Source organism: Fundulus heteroclitus, chromosome 2 (assembly GCF_011125445.2).
Source record: "Fundulus heteroclitus isolate FHET01 chromosome 2, MU-UCD_Fhet_4.1, whole genome shotgun sequence".
Lineage (NCBI taxonomy): Eukaryota > Metazoa > Chordata > Actinopteri > Cyprinodontiformes > Fundulidae > Fundulus > Fundulus heteroclitus.
Window position 1 is genome coordinate 5,982,702 of NC_046362.1, and position 25,646 is coordinate 6,008,347.

General features: G+C 39.3%; 1 protein-coding gene across 1 annotated transcript in view; it reads left to right on the forward strand.

Moving 5' to 3' along the window:
* The window catches only part of LOC105928383 (copine-8), a 100,523-nt gene extending 82,633 nt beyond the window's left edge, over window positions 1-17,890 (forward strand). The window contains exons 14-18 of the mRNA XM_036144889.1: window positions 4,531-4,658; window positions 7,473-7,575; window positions 10,203-10,260; window positions 15,359-15,432; window positions 15,692-17,890. Coding sequence (XP_036000782.1) covers window positions 4,531-4,658; window positions 7,473-7,575; window positions 10,203-10,260; window positions 15,359-15,432; window positions 15,692-15,904 — 576 coding nt within the window. The 3' untranslated portion in view covers window positions 15,905-17,890. The remainder of the gene's footprint in view (window positions 1-4,530; window positions 4,659-7,472; window positions 7,576-10,202; window positions 10,261-15,358; window positions 15,433-15,691) is intronic.
* The last annotated feature ends 7,756 nt before the right edge of the window (window positions 17,891-25,646 follow it).

The following is a 25,646-nucleotide window of genomic DNA, read 5'->3' on the forward strand; positions in this document are numbered from 1 at the left end:
TAATGACACCTGGTAGTTAAAATCAGAACAACACATAAATGATGCCTTTCATGGACACCCACCCACTCAACGGTCCGTTGTTGCACAAAGTTTTTACCTACACAGGACAGGTCTATGATGTAGTATTCTGTTCTTTTTCTGATCTGCTTCTCTTACTGGCTGCCATGGTTCCAGGCTGCTGCTCTTTTGCCAAAATAAAATACCAAATGCTGCGCTCTGTTTTGAGGACCCTGGGAACTCTCATAATTGGCTCAGGAACCAGGAAGTAAACACGGACTACACTCTGAACCAAAGTCGTTTCGGACCGTACCTCTAGGTTTTAAAGGGGAAAAACTTGACTTTTTTGATGGAGAGGGCCCATTGTTTACAGGGAATGTTACTTCCATACCAGGTGACAAATGAGAATGAGTTAGGTTGATTTTACAGTAAATATCTTACTTATAGCTCCTTTAAACATCTAATCTTTTTATTTTTTGACAATCTTTACTGATGTTTCTTATTTGCAGCTTTCCCTTCATTGCACAATCATTAAGACAAAGATCCTGAATTTTGTTTTTCAGACAAGGTGTTTTTTTTTTCTGGTGGTGGTGGGGGGGACTCCATGATGCAATCAGATCAGCAAGGTTTTTCTGAGGTCTCCACATTGTCTGCCTGTTTAATGTTTTTCACCATTATTCGATCTTTTGAAAAACCCTCACCTAATTACCATAATAATGCCTAAACTGGAGCCCTTTTTAACAAAGACCCAAATTCTGGATTCTTAATTACTCAAAACTCTTTGGTCTGGAACTTGTTTGAAACTTAAATTGAACACAAGAGTGGTGTATTTATTATATGTCTCAGCAGTGGTTTAATAATCTTGCATGTAATCCTGTTATCCTACAACTTGGCATGAAGCATGGTCAGGTGAAAAGCAACTCAGTACCAGGGATTCTTACATACTGCGATAGACTGGCGACCTGTCCAGGGTGTACCCCGCCTCTCGCCCATTGACAGCTGGAGATAGACACCAGCACCCCTCGTGACCCCACAAGGGATAGACGTGTTAGAAAATGGATGGATGGATGGATGGATGGATGGATGGATGGATGGATGGATTCCTTCTTCTATGACCCGACAAACACCAGACACACGTTTCAAGGCATCCAGACAATTACAGACTACTAAGCTGCTCCTTTACCCTGTGAGGACAGCACACACTTTCTCAACGCACTCAGTGGTGGCCACAGCCGCGCTAACACAAAAACAAGAAATTGTTGAGCTAACTTGGATTGCGTGAACGATAATGCTAAGAACTTTTTGTTCTTAGCATTATCGTTCACGCAGAGTTTAGAAGTTGTTTGTGGACCGGTTAGCGTCCCTTTCATTTGGTGTTGATAGCTGTAAGTGTGATAACGTTCACAATAACATATTCATCCGCCCTTTATGTCACTGTCCTGGCTCTCAGTACACATCCACACAGACTTCTCCACAGCAGTAAGAGTCACAGCTCCACAAAAAAAAACATTAAAAGTTGTGCTGTTTTCTTCTTACCTTTCTTCTCCTTGTTATGATGTGGTCGACTCCCTTTCCTCAAAAACAGAGACATCGCTATTCAAATTTTTTTCCGTAAACAATATGCAGCTGGGTGACCTTAATTGCTTTGAGATTATTCATTTATACTGTGTACAAGGTAGAGGTAATAGAGTTGGTTGCTTGTTTCTCTTACAATAACTGTCAACACTGAAGTGGCTTCCCGACATTCACCGTTTAGTTTTTTAAATGCAGCTGCCCGGTCAAAGAGGAATATTATTCTTATAAGCTTCCACTGCCATGTACAAGTTAAAGTTAAAAGTAATTTACCCTGAACTAATACAGCTATCCCCTCAAACATGCAGCACTGTGAACATTCGCACATGCCGTGTGTGCGTGCAGCACCCTTTGTCTGATGAGCTATGAAACAGACTGAGTGACAGCCGGTAGTTATCAGTTAGCAGCTAGCATTAGCATTTTTTGCAGTCTCAGATCAGCTTTCCTGCAAAAGTTGAGACAGAACACAAAAGCTGGTTGCTGTGGAAGCTGTTTGCCTGCTTTGCTTTCTGATCCCTCAGAAAACAGACTGTACAAGCTTTGGTCCTAGTTTGAAGATGTTTGTCCATTTTGCACGGACAATGCGGCTCCCCGGTGCGATCCGCCACTGCAGACAGTGGGGAAAGAGATTTCTGTGGCTCTCCAGTTTGAAATTAGGTTTTTGCTCAAATGTACACTGTGAAGGTGCAATTAGATGACAATAAAGTCTAAGTATCTAAAGTAGATGTCCAACATTCATGTAATGGCTGATTACCACATTTTGACCACAATCTTATATTCTGGATTTACCTGCCTTGCCTTGCCATTGTCAGACTGCTATCATCCATCAGTACTGGAATTACTGGACTTTAGTGAAGGTTTTGATAGTGTTGACCACACCATGCTACAAGACAGGCTCAGGCAGATAGGATTTTCTGTAAATGTCATGGAATACTTTTCTATAGCTATGCTGATGACACCCAGCTCTATATTGCCATGTCAACTGATGACGTTAGATCCATTGCTGTACATTTTAACTGTGTTTTAGGTCCTAGTTCGTAAATTTCCTTTAGCCCAATCAGGACAAAACTAAGGTTTTAGTTATTGGCACAGACACTCAGAAAGAGAAACACACAGCCCAACTTCAAACTTTGGCAGGTCAAGTCAGAAATATATGTTTTTAATCTAAACTTAAATTTATTTCTCTCCCAGTCTGATGCAGAGACTTTGATTCACAGCTTTCTAATCTGTAGAATAGATTATTGTATTGCTTTGCTTTCTGGACCTCCTTAAAGAACATTAACTGCATTATATGGAGCTAAAACAGTGACAGCTTGCAGTGACATTGAAAAGAGATTTGGTATTATAAAATCTAACATTGAAAAGTTAAAAAGTGAAAAATCACTTGCAATGACCGAAAAAGAGATTTGGCATTGAAAAATTACACACTGAAAAGTCAAACATTGTTAGAAAGTAAAAACTTATGATGATATCCTCATTTTATGCTGTAACTTTTTTCACTGAGAGATGTATTCACTGCAGAGTTCCTTCAGATACAACGTCACTACAAACTGGCCCTGTTTTGCCATCAGGGGTGGGGCTAAATTGAATGCCCCTTCATGGGCCTTCCGTTTTTCTTCGACAATACTGATAAAGACAAGTAAGCGAGGCCACATCAAACCAATTTTAAAGTTTCTACTCTGGCTACCTTTTCATTTCAGAATTGATATGAAGGTGTTCTTATTGGTATTTAAACTATTAAAGGTCTTAGCCCACTAAGAGTTGGGACATTTCTAAAGCAAACTAAAGACATATTTATTTTGTCTATCTTTCAGTTTAAGATCAAAGCTATGTATTATGGCAATTTATTTACTACAGTTCATTTTATTTCAGTTTTAGCAACTTCTATATTATCTATTCATATTTTATTGCTATTGCTGTTTAAGCTAATAATCATGCTATTGTGTGTTTTACAAATATTGTTCTATATTATTCTGGATTAATTTCTTTACTATGTATAATCTCAAATTTTGGTGTTCTTTTTTTATTTTATATTTTTATTTTTCTCATGCTTTCCTCTCTACTCTACACATTTGGGTTTCCACAGTTCCTTTTCCACCATAACTGATACATTCCCTCAAATTTGATTCTTCATTGTTTTATAATCAGTGTAATTATTTGTTTTATCTGTCTGTTTACTTAATTTGATATTTCCTATTATTCTTTTCATGTGTATCTCTGGTTGTTAAATGTCTGTTCTTCTGTTTTCAGTCTCTGTAAAGCACTTTAAATCCTTTACAGATTTTATTGATCGACTGACTATCGCTTGCCGCTAACAAAAACCTAAATCTAAAAGTTAAATAGCACAGAAAACCAATGAAAAGATGGCCGATACATTCATGGGGAAGACTGCTGTTTTTTCACATAGTCATAACTGGACTTTTCTGTATTAAATGTATTAAATATATATATCTTTATTGCTCTTATGTCCAATAACATTTTATGACAAAACATTTTAACTAAAAATTTATTTTTTTGATAGACATAAAGCTTAAATATCAAAAAGAACAGAAATAAACTCTTTAAACATATCAGTCTCTGTATAATTCAAGTGTATATAATATATGAGTTGAAATTGATGGTTGTTGATATATAAATACACCTGTATTTTAATGCAAACCTGTAATTATATTTTGAATCAATGTATTTCAGGATTAGGTAATTTTTAACAGTCCTAACAATGTAAATAGTTATACAAAAAATCTTTAGCTCGGCTGCCTGCTACTTGTTAGTTAGCTATAATCCCTAATTGAGCTAGATTTTTATTCTCCAACAGGAAAAAAGCTATTTTATTTAGAGGGTTTTGTTGATTTAAACAGCATAAGTGCTGTCTGTTAGATAGATCAACTCACAGATTCAAAGAGACAGGTTTAAAATTCCCTTGATGTTTTTTTTTCTTTTTCTTTTTTTGCTTCTGTGCAGAATGGTAATCCACAGAACCCGTACTGCAAAGGCATTGATGGGGTAATGGAGGCCTACTACCAGAGCCTAAAGAGTGTGCGCCTATATGGACCCACCCACTTCTCACCTGTCATTAACCATGTGGCCAGGTAAGTTGATTAAAATCACAGCTGACGCTTTCAAAAAATCTTGTACAGTTTAGGTTCACCACACAATGTCTACCATGGCGGGGAAAGTCTGTAAGATCAGCCAGCATTGGTGGATTTCATGTCATAGCTGGCTGCCGTTAAACTGGGATTTGTAATTAAAACAAATGGGCAGATGGCTCCTGCAGAGAAATCAATACTTTGTGTAGGGCTGTGGAAATGCACAGTAATAATGTTTCGGTTTGGCAATGACTGATTTGCTGCCTTTGGGAGCAAGCAAAAGAAGAAAGAAATTTTGAAACATCAATCAGAGGAACAGTAAATGTCTCATCTTATGAGCTTCATAGACGAGCAATAAATAAATCCCAATGGATGCTTGTAAAAAATACTTTAAGCTGACTAATGCTCGGCATATATAGGTCCCTGTGGCCATCTGGAGCAACATTAGCAAGGATCTGCTTTTTCACTCTGTTAAATATTTAAAACAAATAACATGCACTCTTACAGATGCTAAAGGATTCTGTCAGCAGAAATGTCCTAATTTACAGATACAGTCACGGGAAAAGGAGAGTAAACATTCTTTCAGTTTTTGGGTTTTACAGCTCAGGACAAAATAAAAGGTATACTTTTTTCAGGTTCTAAACTCATATTTGTAAAATAACCCAAAGAATGGGAAACCAGACTTGCCCTTTTTATTCAACAAACAAAGGTCAAATGGAAAGCCTGTAAATTAAATAAACTGAATACAACTTTACTGCTTCCATAGGATTTAAGAGGGGAGGTATAGGTTTGTTTCTTTGGTTAACACAATGTCACAAGGGATACACATGAGCTTAGAGCTGCCCTTACAAAAGTCTGGAAATAGATTGTCGCAATGTTTCTCAGTAATCTATTATCACTGGAAATCTATTATTCTGCAATTAAAAATATTATTTACAAGTGGAAGCATTAAGGCTCTCACTCTCTACAGGCCTTGGCTAGCATTTTAAATTGTAATGTTCATGACAGGACAACTAAAAAATACTAAAAGAGTTTGTTTTGGTTGAATAGACGGTAAAGCGTGGTGATGGAGGGCTGATTATACGGGCTTGCTTTCTTGCCACTGCACCTGAGAATCTCGTAGTATTTGAGTATTCTAATTTCACATGCCATCCACCTGACAAAGAAGACGGAGCTTGACCAGAGTCAAGTAAATTGACAGTGATCCCGAGCAAAACAGAATGGATGAAAAGAAAAGAACCACGGTGCTGCAATGGTCCATTCATGGTCCAGAGCTCAACCTGACTAAATGTCTGTGGCCTTGGTGGATATGCAGAATTTAAGACGATCCAGATACAAATATCTGCAAACTTCACTGAACTGAATCAATCCTGTAAAGAAGTGTGAGCCTCTACAACCATGCAATAGACTTAAAGTCGCAGAGATTCACTCTACTTTAAATTACGGCTGTTAAGGACGGCGCTACAAGCTGCTGGATCGCAGGGTGTCCATAGTTTATCTACGCACTGCTTTTCCGTTTTGATTTTGCTTGATTGCTAAGAAATCTGTTGTGTGTTTTTATACATTCGAGACTGGATTAAAATCATTTCAGAATTTGATCAAAGCCAGTTAATTCATTGTTAATTCAAGCCAAGATTTCAAAACAGGCTGCACTTTGTTTTTGCCATGAATAAATAACCACTGAATGAAATAGAGTTCAGGCCTGTTTTGTACCACAGTTTCTTCCAACTCCCACCTGACATCTCCTACTGCCAGATCTTGTCTCATGATCCTCAAGACTGACTGTAACAAGCACTTTTCCCACCTTTCATCGCTGGCTTTCAAATCCCATCTCTCCCCGCGAGCTCCGTCCACCCACTCAGCCTGAGAATAGCTGCATTGTTCGCCACTCGCTCCTCCGGAGCATCTGACTAAAAGCAAGAAAGGCGATGGCCAAAGAGCTGACATCATGTCCCGTCAAATTCTTAAACGCCCGGCTGTGTGGCGTCAGAGTGTTGTTAAATCGCAAAACCTTGTCCTGCTCGATCACCTCAGATATTTAGACTCAGTGTACGTAACAGTCAACCCACTTTGTTTCCTCGCGGAGCTAAATAAATAAGAGGCCCGACCCTAATTTACAACGCTCTGTGTCTTTTCGATCATAAGTGGTGCTGCTCACAAATGTTTTATTCATTTGATGAGTTACATTTGACGACTTAGCGTGTACATTTTTTATGGTACTGAAATGTTTGCGTTCTCGCAGTAACGATTGGGGCTGTCACCAGATCTTGTGTGAGATGAATGATGTTTTTGAATTAAAGTCACAAACAGCTTGTTCTTGGGACGTTTGCGAGGCACTTGACATCTGTCTGCTGTCTCAGTAGAATTTGTGATTAAATTACCTAAAACAACCCTGAAATTTAGAAATAAATGGATGTTTGTTGCAACTCTCAGTTTAACAGCGGTGATGACTGACTAATTGGTCAGTATTTCTTTAATAAAATAAGGCTACAGTTTCACTGATCCCTGTGGAGTAATTTCGTAAAATGAGTTTTTCTGTAATAAAATAATTAGTGATAGAGGCTTGAGATATTGAGTTATTAAACGGCGACTCCAGAAAGTTAATATCTGCCCATCCATAAAATTTGATGCTCCCATATTTTGCTTCCCTGTAACAAATGAAACTTGTCTGTGGAGTAAGTATTAGACAGACCTCGCATGTTTTATGCCCTTTAATAAAGGTCACGATTAAATGTTTCATTGAAGTGCAAGTTCTCCACTTGCACGCGTCGAAGTTTGTTTAATGATTCCTTCACCTCCCGTCTTTTCCAATGCCAGGTATGCCTCAGCAGTGACAGACGGCTCGCAGTACTTCATCCTTCTCATCATCTCGGATGGTGTCATCACTGACATGGCGCAGACCAAGGAGTCCATAGTAAATGTACATGTTCATTTTTATTCTTTTTAATGCATAAATAGAAAATAAAGTAGGCTACTGGCGAGGGTAAAAACCGAATCGCAGTTACGATACATAATACTAAGCAATAATTACCATCCATTTTCTATAACCACTAAATCCTTGCAGGGGGGCAAAAGGCAACCTAGACAGATTCCCTGTCCATCACACCTTGTTGCTACAACAGAACACACTTCAACTTTTTTTTTTGTCTAATGATTTAGAATTTTTCCCAACAATCTAGGTGTTTTTGGCTACTCGCATTAGTATCCACAGAGAATGAGACTGTATTGGCTTCTTCAGCTAGTCCATCTATTCCCAGGCATGTGTCCTTGGGAAAACCGCACAGGTTGCTAGTCTATATATTTTCCAGTGTGCAAAGCACAGTGCTGGGCCTTATGAAGCAGGAGAACATTGTTTTTCTGTAAGCTTTGTGTGTAGTTGAGGGATTCTGAAACGTACACCTAGGTCAACTATCAATGAGTCGTATCAAAACAAAGAGAAATTATGCTATGGTTAACGTAGTGCTTATCTTAGCTGATCCAAAGGAAACCATTTTCAGCCAGAGCAAGATGTGTGTTTATTAATACAGTTTTAGAGCAGTCAGATGTAAACTATATTGCCAGGAATATTAGCTCACCATTCCAAATATTTGAATTTAGGTCTTCCAACCTCTCCACAGATGTATAAAAATGCCACTTCGGCATGCAAACTGTTGCTACAAACATCAACATTTTTTATGAACTATCGTATTTAGCGTTTTTTGGTTTTAAAAAACAAAACTAACAAAAAAAAAAAAACGGAACAATAATGCAACGACAAATCTTAACGACCTCAAGATAAAAGTCAAAACGAAAAAAGTACTCCTTCGTTTCAGCTTGACAACACATCATATAATATGCAGCAAATATTTTGGAAAAAAATGGTTCGCTCTCAGGAGCTCTGTGAATTCCATCATGGTTTGGCAGGATACCAACCGTCCTGTAGGTCCAGTTGTCAATTTCTAAATATTTCCCATTCAGTTGTCAGTGGTATTATAGAAAAGTGGAAGTGATTGCCGATAACAGCCACCAAGTGACAGGCCAAATTAAATCACAGCGTGGGATCAGCGGATGCTCCAACCCATGCTTGCTTGCATGAGTTGGAGCATCGTTTTAAAGTTCAGCTGCAGCCACTCAAGGTGGGACAAAATATTGGTACCTGATAGAGGAGACTCCACAAGATCACTGGGGACTAAATTAAGTAAGATGTAATATGAATACTAATGTGGACCATGTAATACTGATGAAATGTTGTTTTAGTGTGCTTCAAAGCTGCAGATACACGGCACAGATTATTTTTATTTCAGCGTACATTAATATCTAAACTTTAAATCACTCTGATCAGGGCAAAAAAAGACCTGATCAGATCCCCCTACATAATACGCATATAGTACTTTAGTAGCCAAGCCCTTTTAGAAAAAAACTATTAATTACCATTAATTTTGAAGTGTTCAAAAGTATCAACACAAGTCATAAAGAACCCTGAACATTAAATATATATATATATTTTTTAAATTAGACTTTCATGTTTCCTTCACTAGTTTAAAATCCCTTTGTCTTGTAAAGATACAATAAATGAGATTCACAGTATCGTGGGCAGCAGCACACCATCATGCTGCTAATACACTGTAAAATTAGCGAGAAACCCTGGAGGTTTCGCTATAATTAAGACTCCAACAAAGGTCCTGATAAACCAGCAAACACCCAGTATGAAAGGGAGACTATAAAAAGCAGAGCCTTCTCATGCTTCCTACACTCGGTCTCTTATCTCCACTAATTAGGGAGTGAGGGAGGAGCAATGGCAGCGTGGTCACCCCCGCCTTCCTGCTCTACCACCTTGTCTCTGAACCTCTTGGTCCTGCTGTGTTCAGCTTTAATAACTCTAATGAGCTTGCATGGAGTTAATACGTAGTGATTTCAGGTGATCTCAAACATTTGGAACCCCAGTTGCCCCAGTTGTTGCTCTAAATTGCTTGGCTTCACCAATCATTTAGCCCCTTCTCCCTCCCTAATCTGGTGTAATGTTGTAAAACAAGGGTTGAGAGTAATCATTTCCTTGCCTGTGGAGGCCCTATGTCCCTCATTTCTCCGGCAATTTTAGGCCTCTGTCTAATAACTGGAGGAAGTTATGAAACTCTTTCAAACCTCTGTTCATCACTCATCGCTAGAACCCCGCTTTGTTGTCCCACTTGGCCGAGATTTAATAAACAATATTGCAGTTGAACAGAGGCTCGGGGCAGGGGTGGATGTAAATTGGAATCATTTGTGAGCCGACAAGCTTTGGGAGATTTAGACAAGGTTGTAGATGCATGAAATTAGAAACTGCTTCGGTGAGAGGCACATGCTACGGATGGCAAGCAGAACTGAACAACCCCCACCTGTCTTAACTATAGCGATGACATTTTCTAGAGGGCTTCTTTTCCCACTGTTTCATTTACCGTGCAGTTAGTAATTTGCATGGGTACTTCAGTGACAGCCTGCGACTGTAAGAGAGCTAATGGAGAACTCAGTGACTGTAGCTGCATTCCTACCATTGATGTCCAAACTCTGTCTGCTTTTTACCCTTTGCAGGCTGCATCTCTGCCCATGTCCATTATAATAGTTGGAGTTGGACCAGCAGAATTTGATGGTAAGCAGCGTGAGGTGTGTATATGTGACTGATTAGCACGCAGTAACCTTGTGCCTCCAGCCTTTGCTCTACTTCCTATCTCGTCTCCCACATGGCTCATCCGCTCCCCGTGTTCGTGCACAACATAGAATATCTTGCAAAAGTAATCACACTCCATACACTTTTACTACATTTTGTCACATTACAACCAAAGACTTCAATTACTTTTATTTTTTGGGATAAACTGTAAATGATCAATGGTTTTTACGTGTTATGTTTTTATAATTAAACATCTTAAATGCAGGCATTCTGTGAATACGTTCTCATTTATCCCCTTCAGTCCATAGTGTCTGAAATCCCCTTTTGCTGCTGCTAGGCTAGTTTTATACTCGCTACATTTAACAGCTGCGATGGTGCGCGCACCAAAAGTAATGCAGTTGCGCTGTTTCCGTCCCCGAGCGCAGGCCCCGTGAGCTGCCGTGGTGTCGAGCACCTCCGAGTTTTTGTAACTTGCCGCGGACCGCACAGGCAAGTTCATTCAAAATGGGGGAATTTAAAGGAGCCTTCGCCAAATAAGTTTGCTTGTACTGACATGAAATGGCCCAGAAGTTTCAAGCTGTATAATTTTGTTAAATGTTGTTTCTGTTTATTCTGTGACTGAAAACAGCATACAGAAATACTGGCATACTTTTAGCAGTGAGTTTATTGTAGGGTGACCAGACGTCCCTGTTTTCTGGGGACAGTCCACGTTTTGGGTGACCTGTCCCTGGTGAAAGCTGTCTCTGGAAATGTCCCGGATTTCAGTGTATCATGATGGAGTAAAAAAGTTTAGTACAACAAGAATGTCCCAACGCCGTAGAAGAGCTGGGCCAATCATGCCTTATCCGCCCCGTCGGCATTGCAGATCAGGCAAAGCAAACCGACCCCCAGGCAGAGATTCTGCGACATTGCCATCATCGCTTAACATTCGGTGATGCAACAGGTGAACATACCATCTTCTTCTAGGTCTCTAGCTCTCTGTTTATTTCTGTTAAGCTGCCATAAACACACCTACTTTTCTTCATGCTTGTTTACAATACGGCGCACAACCATTTTGGAAGTGTGACATCAACTGTTTGTTCTCTTTTTACTTCATTTCCACTTATGTTGGGTACTGCCCCCTGTGTTTTTGGAGAATACTGCACCTACTACCTACGTCTGTGTCAAGTATAAAGATCTACAGTGCTTATATGGGCTTGCGTCCAGTTCGCAGTTCTGCGCAACAACCCAATGTGCGAGTATAATGGAGCCTTTAGTCTTGTGGGGTCTCTACCAGCTTTTCACATCTAAACACTGCCGTTTTTGCACACCTGTCTTTACGGTGTTGCTTAAGCTAAATCAGATAGGTTAGAGGACATCTGTGAACATTCTGTGGACATTCTAATAGATGAATATCTTTCATCTAAACCTTTCCATTGTAGCTCTGGTTGTTGGCTTCTGTAGCCTTTAAGAGTTTTTTTTTCTGCCACTGGTTTGTATTTTGATCCATCCATCCTTCCAACAACTCTGACCATCTTCCCTGCTGCAGAAAACTACCCCCACAGCATGATCCTGCCACCACCACATTTCACTGTAGCAATGGTAGGATTTATTATTTACATGAAAATGTTCACTTTTGATGTAAGCTCCTTCTTCTACATGTTTGCATTGTCTCCTCCATTGTTACTACTCTTATTGTCTCTTCTTACAACAATTACTATAACAATGACATTCTTTAATCCAGCGGTTCCCAAACTTTTTTTAGCACGCCCTTTAGTGTCCCGACCGGGTTGCCGCACCCCCAATCTTCCAAATAAAATTATTCAAAATTGCAGTTACAGTTACAACAAAACCTTCATAACAAAGGTTATGGAAATAAAATTACAACTTAATTTGAATTAAATTGCAATAAAGTAACACACAACATCCACAACAGAATCTTGAGGATTTTCAGGTGCATTGGTGGTTCCGCCTGGAGCTAGAGACAGAAAGAGACGCTCAGATCGGCCACACCTCCACAGACAACCTGAAACGTCTCTGAAGCAGAGACCATCCAGGTGGATTCATTGACTAAATTCTGATGATCTACCTGTGTGTGTTCTCACTTTCTTCATTTCGTAGACCAGCTTCTATATCTGAGTCTGACTCACAGTTTACGCCGCAAAACACAAACACGAAGACGTTTAATTTGATTTGTGTCCGATGACGAGCCAGCGAGCGAGACACTATGGTAGAGCAGCATAGAGTAACAATAACAGAGCGCTCCATAAAGATGATATTAAATCAGAAAAATAAAAACTTTCACAGCGGTTACATCCAGCAGGTAAACACGCCCATGGAAACACACCTCAGCTCCCTGCAGCCCCGGTTTTCCCTGTTTCCCTGTTCCGGTCTGAACACGCGCTAAAACAGCATCTTTAAAATGAACTGCACCTGTCTGAATCACAATGAAAAGTATTGCAGCTCAGTCAAAAAATCGCGTCTATTTCTCGCTATAAAATCGCTATTTCTCCCAGCTCATGTCGCCCACGGCCTGGGCGTTCTGTTTGTGACCGGAAATTGTTTACAGGCTTTTCCAAACATGTTGTTGTCCTGCGCCATGAAATAAAGCAGGAGGGGGGGTAACCTTTACCTCTCAGGAAAAGTTGATGGATATTTGTTTTTCCTATACAATTGTCCATGCGTCACATTCTCACTTGTGTTGTTTGTGAAATCCCGGAGCAGACCGCTCTGAAAACAAGCTCAATCAAGATGAGCAATGCGTTCCACCAAGGAACTAAAAAAAGGATAACACGTCTGAATCCAATCTGCCTGGCTGTTTAATGTCCCTGTGGTATCTATTGCTGGATTTACTTAAACATATTTTATGATGCTTCCCCGAAGGCCACAGTTATATGTAACTAACAGCCGCATGGCATCACGCTCAGCCGTGCAGATTCTCTGCATCATTCCATATCTGGCATTGTCTCCGAGGATATGTGAGCCACTGACATGCATATAATTTCAGCAGATTAAAAAACAGACTGTGTAGACCTGTTCACTAAGCTGTTCAAAGGGATATAGAGCTTTGTAACAGTGTTCACATCCCCGGACCTTTTCATATTTTATCATATTGCAGCAACAAACTGCAACAGGTTTTTTTTTAAAGATTTTTATCAAGAAAAATCGGAAAAGTGTGGCATGCATTTGTATTGAGCTCCCTTTACTCCGATACCCGTAAATATAAGTGGAAGCAATTCAGAACTCACCTAATTAGTGAATAGCGTCCACTTGTGTGTAGTTTAATCTCAGTATGAAGTCAGCTGTTCTTTGAAAGCCTCCAAGGTTTGTTAGGGAACATTAAGGAACACACAACATCATGAAGACTGAGGAACACACAGGAGACATGTCAGGGAGAACATTGTGAAGAATAAAACAACATTAAAAGCCATAAACATCACACAGAGCACTGTTCAATCCATCATTAGATAAATGAAAAATGATAGATTGTAACTGAATTTGCATAGCCATTCACCTAAATGGACAATCTGGGCAAGGAATATTAATCAGCCAAACAGGCCAATGGTAACTCTGGAGGAGCTGCAGAGATCTTTAGCTCAGGTGGGACAATCGGATGAAAGGTCAATGACTAGTCATGCACTCCATAAACCAGTGTCCGTATTCACAAAGATTCTCAGTCCTCTCAGAAAGCTCGTAGCTTAGCCTAAAGATTCCTACCTAGCAGTCTCAGCTCCAGAGTGATTCAGATTGATGCTGAGAGCGACTCTGAGTAAGGAGATGACAGACATTTTTGTTTTAGTGAGGAGGTGTGGTTGACCCCGTTGCTAGGTGTGACGCTGTCTTTTAAGAGCTGTGATTGGCTGATAGTACAAGAAAAAAGCATAAAAAACATAAATGCGCTCCTAGTGATCAAAAAAATGAACCGATTAGACTTGATTAAGTAATGTGCGTCATGATGCTGTAACTTAGCAAAATTAGTTGATGTCACATAGCATAACAAAGTTTGAACACACCTTTTTTACATACTGATTATTATTTTGATTTGCTTATTTATTTTTACTCGCCAGTAATTTTACTACTTTATCTGTCTGATATTAATGCGCGCTCACCTATCAGCATTTTGCTGGGATTCTTTGCCTGTATAAACCGTTCGTATTTGGCAAAACAACCAGCATAAAATGGAGAGAAAAGGTGGAGAAAACCAAACTCGGCATCAGTGTTGCACAGCACACAACTCTGGGAGGAGAATAGAAGAGTGTTGGAAGGTAAATTGGTCTTTGGATCGCGGAGCAAATACACGGACATTGAACCGTGTTGCTGCAGATCAACGCATCTCTTTCTCTGCTTTTACGCACCAGCCTGGAAAGTGAGAAGCGCTCCATGCAAAAGCAAAGAGATGGCATCACGCAAGCAGACTTCTAGATGACCATTTAGGCTACAGACATTATCATGCAATTCAGAAAATAGCTAAATAAGAAGAAACCTTGCATAAATAGATAAAGAATGTTACTATCTGCAGTTGTTTTGCCTTTTAAATCAGATCATCTTTAGGTCAGTAAATTCAACTTCAACTTAAGGAATCCTTTCAGGACGCGCAGCTCCCAACACCTCGATATAATTCTTTTTTTCTAGCTTCGCTCTTGTCATCAGTCTTCTTCTGTTTACGTGCCTTTATTTTCTGAGCAGGTGCCTCTTGACAAATTAGCAGTTTTACTGTGCAGCAGGTTGTTTCTCCGCCATTTCTCCACACAGCTGCAGCCCATCAACCATCTTGAGCTTGAATGGCGGTAGCGCTGTGCGGCGAGGGATTGTGACCAGCGCATACACATCAGTGATTGACACTGCTTTAGACATTACTTCTGGTGCCGATTGGTTGTTTCTGACCAGGAGCAATTTATTTCTGCAAATGACTATAGGACTACTGGGACGAGGCACACAGATTTACCACCCAAATTTTCCGTCTCATATTTCACTCTCAGGAGATTGTGACAGTTTTAATAAATATGTAAAAAATATTTTTTTACAAAAGTTACCTATTGCAGCTTTAACTGTTCTCTTAATTCTACTGACAGTAAAAAAACTGATGTTTGTTCCTCCGCAGAAATGATTGAGCTAGACGGGGATGAAGAGAGGATCTCATCCCAAGGACGATATGCGGAAAGGGACATTGTTCAGGTACAGATTCTTTGGTCTGGCTATGAAACCGTTCACTCTGTTAAATGGGAAATCTGGGATTTGTGATCAATGGGAAAATATCTGCTGTTTTTCTGCCTCCCTTCTTTGTATGCCACTCTTTCTTTTTGCTTCTATGATGTTTTCAATATTTTCCTTTTTTTTGCATCTTCCTCCAGTTTTCTGATCTCTCTCTCTCTCTCTTTCTCTACCCCTTGCACAATCAATTTACATCTTCCTTCTCTCTTCTTCTCCTTCTTAGTTTGTTCCTTTCAGAGACTACATCGACCGGCGAGGAAACCACATCCTCAGCATGGCTCGCCTGGCTAAAGAAGTGCTAGCCGAAATCCCAGACCAGTTTCTTTCCTACATGAGGACCCGAGGGATCAAACCGGGTCCCCAGCCTCCACCTTACACCCCCTGTCCACCTCCAGCAATCCATCCCCTCCATACCAGACGGGTAAGCCGGATCTAAAGGGCAAGGCTCCACCCTCCACATCAGCTGGCCATCCTAACCGGCTTCTAATCCTCTCTTTGAGCTTCCTTTTCTCGCTTTAGTCTTCACTGGAAGCTTGTGAGCACACGGTGAACTTCACCCGCTGTCTCATGTTGCACTTTCGGGAATGTTTGGCTACAGTGGGTAGCCCCGACGGGGACGCTGCCACGTTTTTGTGAAGACGGGACTTTGCGCTGACGTGTTTGAAGGGTAGTGGTAACTTCATCACCGGACTGCGTGGGGAGGAGGGAACAGTAAGGCCTCCAGGCTGAAGGAGTCCGAACTGGTGAGACTGTTTTGACAAAAACACTGTCCATTCTTCTTTATTCCTCTGTATCCACTTCCTCGACCGTTCACAAAAATCTCTTGATACTTAAATGTTTACATGTGGAAAGTGGAGAGGGTTTTTTTCAGGTGAAAACAATTTATACCGATCAATGTGAAAACCTTTTCGCAGGCAGAACCTGGAGGTTGTGAATTTGTTCGAAAACATTTAGGCCCTGGAGCCATTTTCTGTTTCTTTTTCTTTCTTTTTTTTTCTTTCATTGTGTACAGTCAATATTCTGTTCTCTTTAAATAAATACAGCATGTTTTAGTTTAGGAGAAGCATGCACTGTTGTCCCACACTCAGGGCTTGTTCCCTCCACACCAACTTGCCGCCCGCCCGCCGCCGCTGCTACGTCGCTCCACAAAACGAACCCATCACCGCCTGAGCTCTTCCCTACTTCTGCTCCATCCACCTGCCTTGACTCGAAAAGGAAGCTGTGCTACCTGGGAGTCCGGTCAAATCAAATGCAGCAGGGACTCGAACCAGCCTTACTGTAGTGTCAGAAAACATGCACAGGCACCCCTATAATCCACCGTGGCTTCTGGAAACGAGGATCTCCAAGCCCAGCAGTCAAAAACACAACATCTCATTACAGAGTCTGACTGTGAGCTGCGATCTACAGCGTCGTTAGTTTTTGTGAAACTACACCGCGCTTCAGAGGCATTGTTGTGTGTTTTGTTATGTCTCTCTACCTCTTACTTTAATCTGTACAAAAAGTATCTATTGTTTATTTTCTTGTAAATAGGAAGTCTTGTAAGTGACATCAGTTAACCTGGGTTAGGGTTAGCTTTCTTAGCAATTATACAAGATGATTGCCAAATTGCAGGTTTAGACCTCACGTAGCACCTTGGTTGCTATTAGATCAGGTGACTCAATCTTTAGTGGTAGCAACACACTCTGAATATGAGCACAACAAATAACCACCTGATGAAACTCAAACTCTATGTCCAAAGCCATCCAAATAGACTAAAGGAAAGACTCTGAGAACTCGTTATGTGTTGTTCCTTTAACTTCCAACTTGGACGTTTCACATCATCGAGTAGATTTTAGTATCGGTCAAACACAACCTGAGTAAATAGAAAAATCTGTTTTTCAAATACTAAATTCCTTTACTAATGGAAGAAGACTCTCCCAAATCAACCTGGCGTCATGTGAAAAAGGTATTTGCCCCCCAAACCATCTGTGGCAACACATGGCATCAAGCATTTTCAATGACTGGCAATAAGTTAGTCACGTCGCAGTGAAAGAAATTCTGCCAACTTTTTTTTTGCTAAATTGTTTAAGTTCAGCCATTTTGTAGGATTTCAGAGCATGACTAGCCAATTTCAGTTAAGGCCACATCCTCTTAATTGGATTGAAATCCAGACTGTGACAAGACTGTAAGATGTTTTCGTTCATCAATCTTTTTTCTTTTTTTTCACTCAGAAATGAATTTGTGGGCCTGCTTTGGATCATAGTCCTAATGTGTAATCCAAGTCTGCTTGAATTTAAAGTAACAAACTGATGACTGGATATTTTTCTGCTGAATAACGGAGCATGCGTTTAGATTAACAATAGCAAGTTTTCTATGCCATGAAGCAGCAAAGTTGGACCAAACCACCACACTAACACCCCCCCCCCCCCTACAACATATGACCATCGCTACGTTGAATTTATGAAGTGCTGTGTCAGATTTACAGCAGATGTAACAGGACACACACCTTCTGAAATGGACCAGCAGACTGAGAAGTCATGGAGTTACTTGTAAACACAAAGCCACATTCACACCTTTAGATTAAATCCTACAACAAACAAACAAAAATAGGTCTGATCAGGTGTCATATCTGTTTTGTTGTAAGTTGTCTCAACTTACATAGGCGAGTTTTTGAGAAGGCCAGCCTGCATGGAGCATCAAAGTGCTTCAAGTACCGTATATTGACCTAGAAAATCATTAAATATATTTCAAATTAAGCTGATACTTGTGTCAAAACTTACACGGTACTGCTTTAACTCAAACAAGTAAGCCCTGTTTCGCTTTAGATGTTGTTCTGGGTCATCCTAGAAAAGTCACCGGTGTGTATGTACATAATGCCCAGTTGATTTGGAAAGCTCTTTTCCCTTAACAAATTAAATTAACATAAAAAAATTGTTTACTCAGGTTATCTTTGCCTGACATTAAAATGTGTCTGACAAGCTGAAACATTTAGGTGTGAAGAAGAAAAAAAACAGAAGAAATCTCTAAGGAGGCAAATCCTTTTTAAAGCACTGTAGCACTCATCAAAGGAGTGGTCTATATAAAACCAATGTGCCAGTATCAAATGTTCCCGGGTTAACGTGCTTACAGGCTGTTTAAAGAAAAAGTCCCAAATACTAACAAGAAAATCCTCTTGAGAAAATCTTTCAGTGGATATTTATTAACCAGTGTTTTCGCTTTTGTTGGCTTCCTTGTCAGCAAATAAAACTGGTATGACATTTTGAGCCAGAAAGCTGAGGGGCAAAAACAGGACATAGCACATGAAGAAGGAGTTGTAAGTATATGCTTACATATTCCCTGCTGCTAAATATAAAATAAATGAAGTATTGCATGGTCATTTAAGACCTGTGTCCTGTGCATGAACCAAGTTGTACTCAGCTGAACTCTGACAACGTGGGAAACACAAAGCGTGTCACATTTGTCCCGAACGGACCCTGCCTTACGTAACAGCAGGAGCTTTCTAAGGAATGGAAACACACTTCCTGTTACTCTTTCAAGTTGTAAGTGTTCATCTCAGTGGGCCATTTTCTTCAAGGCCATTCTGTTTTTCATGTTTTCAGGCAGGCAAGATCTGTGAAATAATGTTAGACTAACATAGGCCTTAAGCTTAATGTGCTTTCCAGGGACAGTCGTGGCAATCAAAGCTTGCCAAGATGTTTGGTCCTGCTCAGAATCTCTATTTTCTATTCGCTCTCTTCTTGAAGAAAAGGCTGGACACTAACATGGTGAGGTAAAAAAAAAAAGCTGTAAACCTTGGTTTGGTTTAAATTTACTGGCAGATTTTCTAAGCAACAAAAGAATAAAATTCTTACAAAGTTAAGTGTTGACTTTTTAAACACCCTGCATGTTTTGTGACAGCAGCAGCTGTCCGCTTAGATTCAAACAGTTACAGTGGACTCTGTTGGCAGCCTCCATGTTTACTCAGTGTCCAGCACAAGATTACGACTGAGAGCTGAAGTGAATATATTTCAGAGGAAACCCCCTATCTGTGCCACTGCCAGGTTAAAGATTCTGAGTTAAATAACCCCTTTGCTAATACCTTCATCTTGAACCCATGTGTTGCCAGTTTGTCCCAAACCATTCCAGTTCTGCTTCGTACCCATGTGCTTAACCATTGCATGTCAATTCATTCCTCTGGACAGCGAAAGTGGTTTTGATTATTTACGGAGAAAAAACTATAAATATGCTCAAATCTCACTTTTAATTTACTTGCATATTGTAATTGCATTGAAATTGTAACTTTTTAGCGACTCGTTGAAGGTAAATACTTTTTATTAGAGCCACATAAGCACATGAGTAGGTATTAGATATTGTCAAACTTATACGAACCCACCGGTTGATATAAATTGCATCATAGATGGTATGAAACGTCCTGCAACTCTTACTCCATATCCATGGGTGTCCTGTGTTTGGAGCATTATACCACAGGAATTCTCCTCATCCCTTTTTTTAAAACACTGTTGTCAAACAGATGTTAATTCAATTCAATTCAATTTTATTTATATAGTGCCAATTCATGAAATGTCATCTCGAGGCACTTTACAAAGTCAAATTCAATCATATCAAGTTAAATTCAATGAAAAAAAACACTAAACTAATGCAAATTTTTCCAAAAACAGCCCATTCATCCCAATCCAATTTCATAAAATTTGAAAATTCACCTTGTATTTTAAAAAATCTAAATAAAACCTAACTAAGGCTATATTAAAGATAATATATTATATTGCAAATCACTTTAGTACATTTTAATTCGGTAATTTTGCATCAGTTTTTCATTTCAGATACAATTACAAAGAAACATATTAATTTAAAGTCAATTTTCCACAATTATGGTCCAATTCAATATATGTGCTTTGCCCAAATACCCATACCACTTCCACCTTTTATGGCCCATTTTTGTAAAAACAAATACGTGTTGCATAATTGTTGATTACACCCATTAATGGACATGTTCTTTCAACTAAAAAGAAATGAGTGGTGAACATTTGAACTTAGCCACCAACTCTAAAACCGGAAAGTAACATTCAATCTACTTATACAGATGAAAGCCTGCTTGCAACTGTGACAGAAAACATGGCTCATAAATATCTACATCGGCTTGTTAGACACCTAAAGTTACTTTTCAAAGACTTAAACAACAGCAACAAATTATGTTTGTTTAGAACAAGAATAATTACCGTAAAAAATAATACAGAATTCAGCTGCCAAATAGTCTGTTTTTGGCTAGTTTTTCCACTGCCGTGTAAATCTACTTGACGTACAATAAAACTGATATATTTGCTGAAGTTTAAAATATCATTAGAATCCATCCTTTATAGACCATATGTATACTGAGATTTCCTTGTCAACCCGTTGAGATCCGCTGGTACTGTTTGAGTCTAAGCTAGCCCCGCGACGACAACCTTTTCTGAATCCACAAGGGATCCGTATTAGATAATCTAGTCCTAGTGGTCCAGGTAATTGCACTGTCACTTTCAGAGAGGTTTCGCCCCGCCGCTGTGCCCAGTCAGGGGTCAATGACGATTTAGAGTCTACGCAAAGCACAAGCATTTTCCTACAAATCCGTCATCAAACTGTATTCAGAGGTCCCTTCCTGTAAATGTGTGAACAAATGTTTTACTGTATATTCGTGTACTGCATACTGTACAGCAGATTTTACTTGTGTCTTTAGGGCCCTATTCAGTCAAGGAATCTATACAAAAGAATGTTTACAACATTTTCTAAACTCACGCCTCAAAATCACCGTATACTTCTTGGCTGACGATGTTTGATCAGACCGTCTCCTTATGATCTACATTTTCTTAGATGTTTATACACTTGTACTTTTTTGTGTATCGGTCATAATACTGTTAGTGTGATGCTGCTTCTTTACTGCTCATATAATGGAATTACATTTTATACTGAGGCCTGTAATCATATTTAAATCATGACTAACAGGCCTTATCAATGTTTCTGCAGATGTTATTCATATTTAAATCATGAACGACAGGCCTGTATTTTTATACGCAAACATTTAGATTACGATGTATGTTTCATGTGTGCAAAACCTTAGAAAACAGACTTTACAATCAAAAACACTGTAGCAACGTTATTTCTGCCAAATTTAACATGCTGTTAAGCGTAGCGTCTCATCCCTGGGAAAAAAAAAACAAAAAAAAGAGAAACAAACAGCTTGTTCAGTTTGACTGAATAGGGTTCCTCCATGGTGGGGTGTGGGTTTAACGTTTTAGTGTTTGTTATGGCTGTGACCCATTGTACAAAAGCGTGAATGTGGAATTGCACAATGTAGCACTGGTCTCAGTTCACGACTGGGTCAGCTAGGCCAGAACAGGCAGGTAAACATGTATATGTACTGCATTCCAGAAGCCTGACTTGCATCAGACTGCCGCTACTCTGTGACTCTCCTTCTAAAACAAAAGGCAGGACCTTTCATTTATTTATCATGGCAAGACGCCGTCTTCATCTAACACCCACCCACTCATATACGCTCTGCATCCAGGACATGTATTTATATATCAAACATGCATGACACTTACATAACATTCAGGGCTGAGTGACGACTGGGAGCTTTGTGAGGGGGAAACTGTGTCTTTTTTTTTTTAGGTCGCATGCCTTCACAAAGAATCTGGTCTGTTTTCGGTTTTGGAAAACTTAGAGACGGCTTGTAATGGGTTAAGATCTGTGGTTTTAATGTGCACGTGTATCTTGGTCTTTATTAGAAAGCAACTGTTAGACAATCCTGACATGAACCAAATGAATTTCTTACTGGTTTGATCGGGGGAAAAAATGTGTCCAAAGATCATCTTGATAAAAAAAAATAAATTACTTCACCTTGTTTATTTGTATTATTAGACTGCCGGGTTAACAAAATCAAAAGAATAAGATGAAAACTTTAAAAGGAACCTTTAATAATATTACATGCAGCTTTTAGTGTCCTCTTCTGAATCATGGTCTGAATCATCAATGTATTCCTCAGCGTTGTCATTTATGTATTTTTACCAACCTCCTTCTTATTTCTACACTTAAGCAACCCCTTTTGTACTCCTCTGCTTAACCATAACATATGAAGTTCTCTTTGTAGTTAAGTATTTCAAGGAAATTTGGAAAACAATATTCAAATCTAAGGGGGATATTCTGTTGGTTTATATTGTTTTGTATTTTTTTTTTTGTATTTTATATTCCATCTTGTTTTCTTTAACTGTGGTTATAGTCCTTATTTGGGCGAGTCGACTCTTAATTGGTACTTAAGTTCATCATCGATTGTCAACTTGGGTATAAAATGTTCTGAGCGTGTGTGGTCTGACTCATAGTTCGAGCAAAACATCCAGATTTGTTTTCATCCTTTTCTGGCAGAAAATCCAAAGATGCAAAAGTACAAAATGGCAAAGGAGAATTGTCCAATGACAAAAATATTGACCTTATTGCCACCTGCCATGGGTATATCATAAAGATTCCAGCAGTTTTTCTTTCATAGTATTTTTGTGCTTTTGTTTGGACAGTGATATCTATTTTTATTGGCTAGAATAATATTTGGTTGAGAAGCACAGAAAGTAGAGTACTTCAAGCCCTAGTGGTGGTTGGTTTTATTTTTTTAAGTATTTCTTTCCACCCTTTCTGACCTTTGACATCTTGGTGTCTTGGTCTTACTTGGACTTAACAAATAGACCCATGCCTTGTCTTTGATTGCTTACCAATAACTGTTTCGGTCATTGGACTGATTCAGGGGAATGTCATCATGACACTGAACCAATCCTGTCCTTCAACATCTTGGTGTATGTTTCGTGTAACGGCTTAAGTGTTTTCTTCATCATTTGTCCAGTGTTTGGGTTTCTACCGACGTAGAACTCAAATGTTTGTGCTTCTAGGATCAAAGACGATGATGATCTATTCAGAAAGTCTCTCTGCCTGTGTAATGCAGACCACAACTTCCATTTTATTTTTGTGATAGTGTGCATATATCATATCCAGAGCAGGTGTAAGTTTCAGAAGAAATGTGTCATATTGTTTGAGGTTCCTTTTAAAGACATTTTCGGCCTGTGTAACAATGAAGACGCATCAAAACCAACCTTCAATATATTAAAGCATTTATGCACATCAAGTTCTGCTCCTGTGAGCACAAATAATACACAGAGCTCTTACAAAATAGGAAGGAAACCCAACATAAAGTGGCCTGTTGGGATATGTAGTCCCTAAGTGCCTACATGACAGCTTCACTAGGCCTTGGCAACGATTCCACTTCAAACGCTCCTGGAGGGATTGAACACAATTCTTCCAAAAGATATTCCTTCATGGCTGAGAGCACTGGCAAACAGGTGCTCAGCTGGCTTGATGTGGTAGCTGCAATTAGATGGCCCTTACTGCTTGGAGCAGAGCTTGGGGAAACCGTTATCCAGTTGTAAATCCGGTAAAATCTATAACACTGTTGCAAAGGTCATGATCAATGCTATTTAGAACCCAAATTGAAAGAAAACACAGACTTACTGCTCAGAACTACCTTCCCGTTGTTTTGTTCTGAGCTGTTCCTTGTTTATATGAAATATCTTCTTTTGTGAAGTTGGTGGTGCTTTCACCTTCGGGAGGAGGAAATTCAATTGTTTCAAACGCAGCCTGTTTGTCACACTGAACTGAGATGTAACATGAAAGTGCAGGTTAGTGACAGTCAAAGTATTTACAGCATAGACAGGACCTGGAATTACAAGTGGACAGACCAGCATGAAGGAAACATCTTTACGCCTCACCATCAGCGCTGTCTGAATAAGTCTACTGAAATCTGGCCATATGAACGCCCAGGGATCCTCACACATGTATTATAAACTGTGTAAACTGTAAATTTATTATGTTGACAAAGTGGTTTATTCCAATGCCTGTGATGAATATTCTGTTATGATATCCTGATGTTTTACTCTGGCATGCATCAAGTTTGCATGTGTTGGATTTCATTTTATTTTTGCCAACAGGGATACATTGGTGGGTCGAAGCAACAACTAATTGTACATTGTCTTATTTCAAGAACTTGTTTGCCTTAAGAAGCTCACTGATCAATCTTGGAATCATACAATGCCTTCAGATGTTCTGTTTAAGTTCTGACAGTACTTTCTTATTTGTCTCCCCCATCCCCTTTTTTTTTTATAAATGCCACTAATGCATAGCCACCTCTGTGAATTGCTATTTGGCGATAATTTGAACAACTCCCAAAATGAATCTGTTTTTTTTTTATCTCCTCTCAAAAAGTAAATAATTATTTTTGCATGATGTTACTACACGAGAGAATAAAATGTCTATTGGTATATGTGCTCATTAAAATGGGTGAGGTGAATGAGACAGCGAGACAGCACAGGTTTTAAAGGAAAAACAAAAGCCACAAGCAAATGATTAATTTCAAATGACCGTATCTGTAAGAATTACAATATTTGAATAAATATTCATATAATAAGGCTTTGTCGATGTTGTTTTTAGTCTTCTGTGGTTAAAAAAGCAAGCTCCTTTGGGCTTGTCTGCAATATACATAGTATTAAAACAATATAATTACACTGTTATAGATTTCTCTTATTTTTAATTTTTACATACTCTTAAGTGTACTTTGCCATCAAATGTTTATGCCAGACAAAAATAACCTAGAGAAATCTGATTTAATCATGAAATCACTGGCGATCAACAGAATTTCCTTTCCCTTCCTAAGGTTTAGTTACGGTGGCTGACAGGTGCAAATGCGCAGGAACCGGAGGAGCGCACCCCTAAACGGCCAAACGCGCTGCACCCACATGATTGATGCAAACTCCAAAACACAAAAAAAACAAAACAAAAAAATGCTGCAATCATAGAAAATAGACTGAAGAAAAAGAAAAGATACTGCAAGTACTAAAAACAACAGCAAGTTTAAAAAGCTGCAAACTCGCCTTACAAAATGGAAGTGCAACAGAGAACTAGGTTGAGTCGACTGCCAAATCATCTGGAACCAGACTCTCAGCAAAGAAAAGCACATTAATCACACCTATGTAGATGTGTTGATGTTCTATAATATTGTAAAAGATTACAGTCATGTTTAAAAAAAAGACATGAACAAAAACTTACCTTTTCTTTCTTACCCCAGCTTTCTTCTGGGCATAACATTAATGTCTTAATGTTTACATGACCTGTTGGCCATCATACTTACTACTACT